At 65.5% G+C, this 10952-nt stretch overlaps 1 protein-coding gene across 15 annotated transcripts in view; it reads left to right on the forward strand.

Moving 5' to 3' along the window:
* URB1 (URB1 ribosome biogenesis homolog) overlaps positions 1-10901 on the forward strand; it is a 61015-nt gene extending 50114 nt beyond the window's left edge. For all 15 annotated transcript variants that reach the window (XM_053657966.1, XM_053657967.1, XM_053657970.1 and 12 more), the window contains 11 exons: positions 39-210; positions 500-602; positions 2413-2573; positions 3010-3121; positions 4230-4336; positions 4824-4967; positions 5777-5889; positions 6960-7157; positions 8141-8382; positions 8683-9291; positions 10188-10901. In XM_053657966.1, coding sequence (XP_053513941.1) covers positions 39-210; positions 500-602; positions 2413-2573; positions 3010-3121; positions 4230-4336; positions 4824-4967; positions 5777-5889; positions 6960-7157; positions 8141-8382; positions 8683-9291; positions 10188-10390 — 2164 coding nt within the window. In that variant the 3' untranslated portion in view covers positions 10391-10901. The remainder of the gene's footprint in view (positions 1-38; positions 211-499; positions 603-2412; positions 2574-3009; positions 3122-4229; positions 4337-4823; positions 4968-5776; positions 5890-6959; positions 7158-8140; positions 8383-8682; positions 9292-10187) is intronic.
* Positions 10902-10952: the final 51 nt, after the last annotated feature.

Consider the following 10952-nt stretch of genomic DNA (forward strand, 5'->3'; position numbering starts at 1 on the left):
CGGAGCCCGTGACCGGTCTGCTCCCCGCTTGGCCCTAGGGTGCTGCTGTGGGGCCCGGCGGCCGTGGAGCACCACAAGACGTGCCGGAGCCTGGGCAAGTCGCTGTGGCAGCAGCCGAGCGTCGGGGACGTCCTCCGCCTCCTGGATCGGGACCGCATGATGAGGACCATCCTCCACTTCCCCCAGAACCGGAGACTGCTGCCCCCCGAGGTATGGGGGCCCCGGGTCCCTTCCCCGGGACAGGCTCCACTGTCAGCTTGTCGGTGAGGCTCATGTCAGCCCTGCCGGGAGGGGCAGAGGCAGGACCCCGCAGGCCCAGCCCTTGCTCCATATAGAGCCCGCCCCCCCAGGTCCCGTCATCTCATGTCCTGTGGCTCACAGGACCATTTTCAATGCTCTCAAACACCCAGAGCAGCTTGAGGTCTGGGCACCAGGGTGAGTGCTCCCCAGGGTCCCTGGGGGTTGAGCAGCAGGCACGTGCCTGCCCGGGCTCTCACAGGATGCGCAGGACCCGCTGTTCGCAGACAGCAGCGCCGTGGAGCTCGATGGCCTCTATGACCCCTGCTTCCTCCTACACCTCTTCAGCGAGCTGACCAGGCCAGGTACTCGCAGCCCTGGGGCGGGGCGGGGCGGGGGCCCTCGGAGCCGGGGGACCTGCGCCGGTCAGCCGCGCGGGACTGTCCGTGACCCCAGTGAGCTCGCGCTGCCTTCCCGCCGCTCACTCCGTGATCTCCGACCAAGTAACCCTTCGTGCTTGCGACACACGGTGGCCTCCTCAAGATGCTGACGACATCCCTCTGCCCTCCACGTTTGCCTGATTCTTGCCTTTTCTGGGTCTTCAGCAGGCGGGGTCAAACGCCAGCCCGCTTCATCCTCGGGAGCAGGGGGGCCGCTGCCGTCCCCCCTCTGGCTTTGAGGGTGTTTCTGTCCTGCGGCCTGCGGGTGGGCAGAGAGAGAGACGGGACGGAAGCGTGTGTGTGCCCTGCTCCCGGGCGGGGCCGGAGGGGCACTGAGCGGTCACACGTGTGCAGGTGTGTCGGCCTGTGCCGAAAGCATTCGAGCCAGCCGAGGACCCTCGTCACGAGTGTGACGTTAGGGGTCTGGGCCGTTCTCCCCCGGCGGCCCCCCCGTCCCCGTGTTTGTTGGGTGGGTGTTCAGGTGCGTCTTCAGCACGCCCGCCTCTCCGCCCGGCTCTCGTGCCGTTTCGCTCATGTGTGTCCCTTCTGTCTGCGTGAAGCCCACACACGTGTGTTTGCTTCAGGCAGCCGCTTACACTTCAAAGAGGTTTAAATCTTTTGTATGTACTGTCTGGTCACCCAGTTTTTCTCCTCATTTTTTTGGTGTGGTTCCAGATTTTCATCCTCCATCATTTTCCTTACACCTAAAATTCTTCCTTTAAAAATTCTTGCAGTTCAGGGTTGCTGGTAATACATTTGCTCAGCATTTTTTAATGGAAAAAGGTTTAACTTTTGAAAGATTCTCATGGAGTATAAAATTCTAGGTTGGCAGGGTTTTCTTACTGTACCTCAAAGACCCTCCACCCCGACGCTGAACTGAGTCATTTCCAACAGGGAAGCTGCCGTCATTCTTCTCTTGGGCCCTTCTGTGCACTGTGTGGCTGCTCGGTCTGAGCAGGACCTCATGCCTGGTGACCCTGCTCGGTCACTTTGCCACGGCGGCCTAGGTCCACTCTGAGCTGTTTCTTGACAGCATTTGTTTTGTGAGGAGGCCTGGGTTTCACTAAAGAGGGCTTGAAGCATCCTGAACTTAATTTGTGTGTTAACCAGGCCCTTTAAGATGTGGTTGGGTGTGTCCCCTGCGTACCTGGCCTCCTCTCTGGCTCTCATCCTCTCTTGGAGGGGCCACGAGTCTCCGGGGCCTCAGGTGGCAGTACAGGCCCCTCAGACTGCGGCTGTCACTCAGGCCCGGGAAGCTGCCCTGTGCTGACGGGAGGAGCGGGGCCTTGGTGGGAGGGAGAGTCGTCTTCAGGAGCAGGTGGCCCGGGTGGGTGGTCTGCCCCAGCTGAGAGGCTCCTGGCCAGCTGCCTGTGGACGGTGCTTTCTCGGCTGACCCCTGGGGGCATTGCCCTGGCCCCCGGGCTGCCAGGGGGAGTCAGCAGCTCATGCTTTGGTCTGAACGTTGCCTCCGCCCTTTTCCCAGGAGTCCCGATGACCCTGGTTGGGGTTTACAGGCGTCTTGGAGGCTGAAGGCCGGGCAACCGGAGGCCGTGGCGGGCACATTAGTCCTGTGTCCGGCTTCAGCAGGAGCTGGGAGCTGGGGGGAGACCTGCATCTTCCATCTAGCACATGCGGTGGTTGGTGGAGAAGCGCAGAAGGAAATTTAATTCATCGTGTCACACAAGCATCGTGGAATCGTGCGCGCGCGCGCATAATGTTCTTTCATTTCCCGTAGAATTTGTGGTGGACTGTCGAAAATTCCTGGACTCGAACGCTCTGGGCCTGACCTTCGCGGCCCTCAGCAGCTACGACCCCCAGATGCGAGCCGCGGCCTACTCCGTCCTGGCGGCCTACTACGGGCATGTGGAGGGGGCCCGGTTCCGGGAGCAGCCCCAGGTGGGTGGGGCCCCAGAGCCTGGCTGGCTGTCCCGTCCGCCGGGGTCTCTGAGTTGCCTGGCGAGCCCTCTTCCCTCCAGCTGGTGACACTGCCTGTGGTCCCCAGCCCCGGGGGGCAGATGAGAGAGGCCTCCCCCGCCGCACACTCTGGTGCTGTGTGTGGGTGGAGCTGTTTCATTTCTGCTGGCTGTCTCTGGTTTACACTCAATGGTTAAGGCAGCTGTTACCCAGAACACCCAGGCTTGGTGCCACGGGATGTGGGGACAGGAGAGGCTGAGCTGTCAGGTGGACCCAGGACGCTCTCTGCCCTTGGCCACATGCCTGGCTCACGGAGGACGACCAGGGGCGCTGGCCGCTGTGGGGTGGAGTCCCTGGCCTCGCACGGTGAGGCCGTGGCCCCAGTTCTGAAGTTGCTCTCCACGCATCCTGGCCGCAGGTGCTGTACCTGCTGGACGTGGTCCGGGGTGGGGTCCGCACCCCAAACATGAGGCTCACCTTCACGCTGGCCCTCTTCGCCGCCAAGGCAGCCCTGCAGGTGCTGAAACCAGGTACTGCCAGTGGGGCGTGGCCGGGTGGGGGCTGAGCCCGGGTGCGGGGACCGCGCTGGGGTGCCGGCACACATGCGAGTGAGGGTAGGCCGGGGCCATCCAGGGCTGCAGGGGCACTTGGTGCACCCTGTGGGCCAGACTCCAGGAAACACTGAGAAGCCCAGGTGCAGAGCAGAGGGGACAGTGACCCCACCTGAGCGCTCGGGGGCTCCTGACCAAATGCCCTCAGTGTGGGAGGAGGGGAGAGGGCCCTGCACCAGAGGTGGTCAGCCTGGGTATCTGCATACCGGGCTCACCAAGGCCCCGTGGGACGGTGGCCCGGCTGCTGCGGTAGGAGTCAGCCTGCTGTGAAGCCACGTTTATTACCGAAAGTCAGGATGTTGGGGCCTTTGGGGACCGCGGGGTGTTTGAGTGTCACGTAGTCGTGCTCAGATGAGGGGGCAGCCCCCGAAGCTGTAGGCCCTGGGTTAGAGCTCCTCCAAGGCCCCACCATGAGTTCCCCAGTCATGTGGCTGGCGGAGCTGGGGTCCAAAGTCCATCCGCTCCCATGCCACTTTCTCTGTGTGGCTCCGTGTTCGCCGTGGGAAGAGCCACGTGCAGGCTGTGAGGGCAAGCGTGTTTTGAGGTGCTACCCTGGCGGAGGCCCCGGAGCAGTGACCTTTGCCTCCCGCTGGTCTGGGCACACTCTGCCCATGTCAGACGGCGGCCGTGTGGTCCTGGGTCGGCTGCAGGTGGCCTAGACCAACCCGAGGCCACATGCCGAGGGTTGGAAGCAGCAGCGAGGAGACGTTCGCCCCCATCGGCCCCACCACACCCCGGAGCCGAGGGGCCCGCCGTGGCCCAGCCGCCTTTGCCGAGCACCCCCCAGAGCCGGGCCGGGGGTGTGGGTGTCAGCCCTGCAGCGGTCCCTGAGCCCCAAGCAGGGCGGACCGGCCTCACTGCGTCCCACTCTGGGGGATGGTGACCTGCACTCACAGGCAGGTGCCCCACGGGGGCGGGGTCCACGGTGGGTCCCCAGACCCACGCTGCTCGGCTGCCGCAGATAGGGCCGTCCTGGCCTGCTGTGCATGCTGACCTTCTGCCCATGACCCTCTGTCCGTGTGCTCAGAGGACCACATGTACCTGAAGATCAACAAGTTCCTGCTGTCGCATGAGCACTTGAACATGAACAAAGTCCCTGGCTTCTACCAGTTCTTCTACAGCTCCGATTTCCAGGTGAGCCCCCAGCCGCAGGCCCCAGAGGCTTCCCGCACCGGCTTCCCAGCCACCACCGCTCAGGCTCTGCCCCTCGGCACTGGGCCGGCTGTGGCACACAGACCCAGCGGCGTGGCGGCGAGGGGTCGGGAGCACGGCTTCGGCGGGCTGGGTGCGGGGAGGAGCCATGGGCAGCTTCGCAGCCCTGAGCGCCCTCCCGTGTGGCTCTGTGGTGTGCACGTCGCCGTGGGTCTCCTTCGCCGGCCGCCGGGTAGAGGCCGACTGTGCGTGGCAGCACCTGCCGAGCCCAGTTCAGTGTTGACGCAGCCCACGGAGCCGTGCTCAGTGTCACCCCGACCTGGCCCTCCGTCCCTGACTAGAAGCCCATGGAGGGCAGCAGCGGGCATGCTCAGTGCCAAGCAGGAGGGGGTCGGTCGGGGCGGCCCTGCAGCGGGCGGCGGTGTCCCCACAGGGTGAGAACAACAGTGTGCGTTTGTCTGGGTTGCAGCACAGCACCGAGCGGAAGTGGCTGCTCGGGCTTCTGCGGCAGGGGATCCGCGACAGGCACTGCTTCCTGCTCTGCGCCCGGCGCGGCGTGTTCCACGTCCTCCTGTCCTTCTTCCACAGCCCACTGTGCGATCAGGCGGCGCAGGTAGGCACGGCCCGCAGGTCCGTGTGGGGCGGGAAGGTCTAGGCTCTTCCTTGAGGTTCTGCTTGGAAGTCGAGTTCGCGTGAATTCTCACCCAGACCGGGCACGGCCGACGTCGGCCTGACTCCCAAGTGCACGTGTGCCGTGGGCCACATGCAGGGCGGGCACGGCATCAACCTTCACGCCAGTCAGAGCTGTGAGCCTTGGAGCTGGTTGACCCTGGAGACACAGCTGCCCACAAACAACCGGGGTGCTCGGCCAAGACCACCGGTCTTGCGCTGCAGGACCGGATTCCATGCGCTGCCCAGAGCTGCGGGCCCTCAGAACCCGCTGGGAAATGGCAGTCGGAGGTGCGGCTGCCGGAGCGATGCAGCAGGGCTGGCGGGCTCCGCTCGGCCACGGTCCCCGACCAGGAGCTCCAGTGGGCGGCTGGAAGGAGGGACGAGGTGGACCCTCTGGGGTTCGGGTCACTGTGGCCTGGTCAGCGTGGTCGGTTTCTGTCGGATGCCCCCAGGTCGTGGGGACGGAAGGGGCCACCGCCGTCTGTGGCTGGGCAGGAAGCGGGTGCAGACTTTCACACCCAGCTCGGCTGCACCTTTGCTCACGGGGGTCCCTTGTGGGTCAGCAGGAGTGGTGCCCGCAGTGTGCGGGCAGGGGGCGTGTGCCCTAGCTGTGGCCCGCGGGGAGGGGTGCGTTCCGTGGGGCCATCGCTCCTGCAGACGGAGCCTGTGATGTGCCCGCGTTTTCAGGTGGCTCCTGGGGGACCGCGTCAGGGCTTCCCTCTGAGGAGTGACTGTGTTCTGGGTTTTCAGAACTGGGTTCTGGAAATTCTCCAGAGTGCCGCCCGCGACGCCAGGTCTGCCTACGAACTGCTGCGAGACTACAGCCTCCTCACCTGGGCCCTGCACACCCTGGAGAGCAGCCGGTGAGCCGGGGGCCTGCCCGCGCGGGCAGCAGGGGTGCGCGGCCATCTTCTCGCCGCTGAAGTGCCCCGCAGAGCACACGCACCGAGGCAGCGTCCTCTCGCGCTGACGTCAGCCGGGTGCCGGCTTGGGGCGCCGACGCGGCGTCCGCTCACTTCGGATCCCTGTGTGTCTGTCAAGTGGGGTGACGGGCAGTTTGCGTTTGGTGGTCACCCCTCTGGCTGTCCCTCGAGTGACAGTGGCTAGCGGCCACTGCCTCCCCTACCCGGGGTCAGGGTGCGTGAGCGGGTGTGTGTCTGAGTGCCCAGGCCCGTGACGGCTTGCCACACACTGGGGGGCTCTCGCCACAGGGGTTCAACCCTCACAGTTCTGGGGCTGGAGCAAGGTTGGGGCCCCCCATGGGTGGGTTCTGGTGAGACCTCCGTCCTGGGCTTATAGGCCCTCCTTCTCGCTGTGTCCTCAGGCTGGGGACAGAAGGAGGGGGAACGCTTGCGTTGCCCCCTCTTCTCACCAGAGTGCTAATCTGCACCCACAGGGCCCCTGACCCCCTACAGCACGTTGGGCGTCAGGACTGCCACATACGAATGGCGGCAGGCTCAGCCCATACTGTGACCTGTTCTGGGTCCTAGCAGTCCCCCCCCCAGACCTGAGACTCTGGAGGATGCAGGCTCCTGCTGCGGATACCACCTGCTGGGAGGGAGCTTCCTCCCAGACCTCTAACTGCTGAGACAAGCAGGGCAGCCGGGCCCGTAACAGGAAGTGTCCCAAATCTAGAATCATCCCTGGCCACGGGCTTCCAGGCTGTGTCCGACTTGTGCAAGCACCACTGGCTGTGGGCTGCACGTTTTGGGAGCCCAGTCGCTCCCACAAAGCGATGTTGGGGCTCCGGCCGCCTGTCCGGCTGGAAAGGAGAGTCGAGCCGCGCTGGGGGGGATCGGGCCTGCGGCAGCCCCCATGCACCCCCACTTGGGGCTGCCGCCTGCCCAGCCCCCCCAGCCCATGGATCCCGTCAGCCCCCCTGACAGGCAGGGGAGGAGGGGACGTGACGGAGCAATTCTGCGTTTGGTCACAGGTTCCTGGAGACCCAGCTGCTCTCCAACATCATCAGCCTGCTGCACACCCTGTGGGTGACCAACCTGGGGGACAAAGGGACAGAGCCGGGCAGCCAGCCACCGGGCCCACCCACGTCCCAGGAGCCCCCGAAGCTGCTGGCCCTGCACCTGGTCAACGAGTTCCTCTACGTCCTCACCGCACTCATGAAGCACTTGAGGTAGGCCCCTCCCCAGTGGACCCGGGCGCGGTCTGGGGGTCGTCGCCTCCCACCGGTCCCCCCGGTCGGGTCTGGTCCCTGCAGGTGGGCTCTGGGCCGCAGCTGCAGCCAGCTGTGGGTGGCATCGGGAAGCCCCGTTCTAGCTGCTTTCTCTCTTTCCCACGTCCCCTTCCTCGGGCTCCGGTCCAGGCCTGAAGACCCAAACCGGGTTGTGCCGGCCCTCACTGGTGTTCTGCTTTCCACACGTCCCCGCCTGCTCAGGCTCCTTGTCCGTGAATTTTCCTGAGAACCTGAGCATTGTCCCCCGAGCCCTTGGGATGCTCTCGGTGTCCCCAGGCGGGCCCCGTTCCCCTCGGGCTCCTCTGTGTCCCTCCCACTTCTGATCTGCTGGCCGGACCCAGGGGACTGGCCAAAGGCAGACGGCATCTCTGAGTGGGTGTGGCCCCAGTGAAAGCCGGCGGGGTCTTGCCTCTGAAGTTGTCGGTGGGTGCTGTGGGGGCTGACAGGGGCACGTGGTCTCCAAGGACCAGCTGCTGCTCTGACGGTGGTCACAGGTTTCAGGGAGCAGATGGAGCTGAGTCCTCGCACGTCGCAGGGATGGTGCCCCCAGTGGCTGGCGTCAGGCCCAGCTGTGGGCCCTGCCATCCCAGGCTCCCCGGAGCCTCCCACTCAGTCCGAGGGGGTGAGACGGGTGGGCTCAGGCGCGTCTGTTTGGTGGCTGGCACCCAGCCCTCAGGCTCTCTGCCCCAACCGTCCGTCTGTCCTGCAGAGTGGAGTCAAACCCGATCCCCTCCAGGTCTCCCGAGCATTGCCACCTGCTGTCCCAGGTGCCGGGCCCACGCTCGTGTCTGCAGTGCAGGGCCAGCCCGTGGGTGGCCTGTGCTCGCCCCCGCTCCGGGGCGCTCACTCCCACCCCCGCCGTCCCCGTGGGGGGCTGCAGGGCCAGGTGCAGCGCTGCTCAGCCGGTGCCTTTCTCCCAACAGGCCCGGCCTGGCCCCCACCCAGCTGGCCAGCTTCTTCCGGGCGCTGGACTCCGTGCTGAGGTACCGGGCCACCGTCATGCAGGCTTTCAAGGACATGGGCCGCTTCACCGTGAACGAGGCGGTGCTGTCCACCAAGGACGCCCTCGTCCTCCTGCACAAGTGGAGCCTCCTCGGGAGGGACGTTGCGCTCCAGGAGGCCCTGAGAGCCGCCGCGGAGAAATCCCACGCCAGGGAGCTGCTGAGTGCGTGCAGGGCCCGAGCTCCGGTCTCGTGTCCCCATTCCGCCCGTCCCCCAGAGCATCCCGCGCTCTTCCCTCTCTGGACAGCACTCCCATAGCAGATGAGGCTGAGAGGTGGCCTGTCCCGGCAGTGACGCCACCCCAGCCTGACACCACACACCCGCTGTGCACCGGGCGGGGCAGTGTGTCCTGCAGGGCAGAGCCGACCCCCTCAGCACCTGTGGGTGCCCCTTCGTCCCCCCACCACACGCCCACCACCCGTCTGAGGGGCCCCAGCCTCACCCTGTCTTCTCTCTGTAACAGAGATGCTCAAGGACAAGAACAAGCCTGCCGTGCCAGCCCGAGCCAGAGGCCCTCGGGGCTGGAAGAGGAGGCCTGGGGAGGCGGAGGAGCCGGTGGAGGCAGCCGCCCCCGAGCTGCAGGCGTCCAGCCTGGAGACGTGCCGGGGTTTCCTGAGGTCCATTCTGACCCACTGGGGGCCAGTGTTCCCCAGTCCTGGTGCCACTCAGGACCCCGGGGACCAGACCTCCCCGCAGAGCCATGCCCCGGGCCCTGCGTACGCCATCGCCTCCCTGGTGGTCAGCTGGGTGCTGCGGTCCGCGGCTGAGCACCCGCTCAGCAGGGCCGAGGCTGCCGGGCTCTTCCGCTGGCTTCAGAGCTACGTTGTGCCGCAGCCGCCGCTCGTGGCCGACCTGCTCAAGGACAGTGCGGTCAAGAGCAGCATATTCCAGCTGTACAGCCGGCTCTGGGGCGCGGATGGGCTGGGCGACCCCGAGCAGAGTGTGGCCTGCCAGCTCAACACGGTCATGCTGCAGCTGGTGGCGGCCCTGAGCCCCGAGGGGACACCCCTGCCCCCGGAGGTCGAGACCCTCCGCCTGTCTTCTCTGGACAGCGAGGAGGAAGCCACACGAGGTAACCTGCCGGCAGGCCCGACGGGCGGGGGTGGGGTGGCCCTCGACACAGCCCCGGGGAGTGAGGACAGTCGCCACCGGGCCCTGAGGGTGAGGGGCAGCGCCAGGCCTTTGCAGCGGGCGCGGCCTTCAGTGACGGCATCTCACAGCTGAGGAGGACCGGAGCCTCGTGTCCCGCGGGGACCGTCCCTCCCCGCAGGCCAGGGCTCTCCCCAGTGTCTACCGTTTCTGTTGCACAGACACACAGGTATACAGGCATGCACGCGTGTGCACACGGCGCAGATGCACTCTGGGTGCTCGGCGGTCAGCAGGGGCCTGACCCGGGCTTGGGTGCGGGCACACACGAGCAGCAAAGGCTTGGCAGCCTGAACAAGGGCCCGGGGGACGCTGTGGCCACCTGCCGGGGGCTTCCTCCCTCTGGGGGCCGGTCCCTCTCCCGGGGACGCAGGCAGCAGGGGAGAGCGGTGGGCGGCTGGTAGCCGAGTGACTGCCTCTCTGCAGGCAGCAGGCAGGGAGGGGAGTCTCCGCCTGGAGGGTGCCCTCTCCGCGCCGAGCCCCGCAGCAGGGGTGGCTGGGGGCTCCGAGACACTCTCCTTGAGCCTCCGTGTGGCTCCCGGCACGGGTGGGCAGGCCGAGAGGAGACGTGCCTCGTAGCGTCTTTGTCTACGTCCATCAGGTAAAAAGATACATTGTTTCAGTGGACAGATGATTCGCCCAAAAGTTGAGCAGTGGCGAAACCAATCTCTTTACCTGCTTGCTCACCTCGGTGGCCCCACGTGTGCACATGGTTCATGGGGTGCTTAGCAACACGTGTCCCCCACACAATGTGTGAGGCAGGTGACTGCTCGCCAGCCGAATGCGTCTGCCCCAGACGACCCCGCTGTCCTCTTTCCTCAGCCTCTGCGGCTTTCCTGCTGTCGCTGTACATCAAGGACGTCTGGCTGGGGGCCCCGCAGCCGGGCACCCTCGCCGCCCATGCCCTGATGGTCTGTGATGCCACGGGGGACACGCCAAGCGGTGACCAGGAGGCCGTTGTCAGGCTCTGCAAGGACATCACCACCTTGACGCCAACGCAGAACGCCCTGCCGGCCGGGTTCTAGAAGTTCAGGTCGTTTTCCATGGAAGGCACGCCAGTGACAAGCTTGTACATTGACTCAGTTTCCTGACAGAAGTCAGCTTTATTTATTCCACCAGTGAGTGCACTCAAGGGACCGTGTGTGTGGTCAGCCTCCCGGTGGCCAGGGGCCTTTGGGGATCAGTGGGGCCTCCTCTTGGCGGCTGGTTATTCCTCAGAGGAAATGGCCGCAGTGAACTGGGCGGGGCCCCAGCCCTGACATCGCCTCGATGACGTCCACACACGTCCGAGGGGAGTGTGGCTGGGGTCGCTCCGGCGCGTTGGTCCATCAGGAGCCGTGATGAAGCTTTGTGTGAGTCTTAAACAGACCACTGCCGAGGTTCCCAGCCGTCTCCTTAGGTGACAGGCTGCTCTGTCACGCCCTTGGGGGTGGCACTGACTCGACCTCTGCTTGGGGCAGCCAGGCTGCCTCCTCTAAGGTTGGGTCCCAAAGGGGATTTTAAAACCTGATAATAAATGTCTATTTTTGTCAAGTTTTCGTGTTTTGCTTAATTGGTGCTCACGGGCCATTCCACAGAGACCTGCAT

The sequence above is a fragment of the Artibeus jamaicensis genome, unplaced genomic scaffold, assembly GCF_021234435.1.
Source record: "Artibeus jamaicensis isolate MK-2021 breed Jamaican fruit bat unplaced genomic scaffold, CSHL_Jam_final scaffold_474, whole genome shotgun sequence".
Classification (NCBI taxonomy): Eukaryota; Metazoa; Chordata; class Mammalia; order Chiroptera; family Phyllostomidae; genus Artibeus; species Artibeus jamaicensis.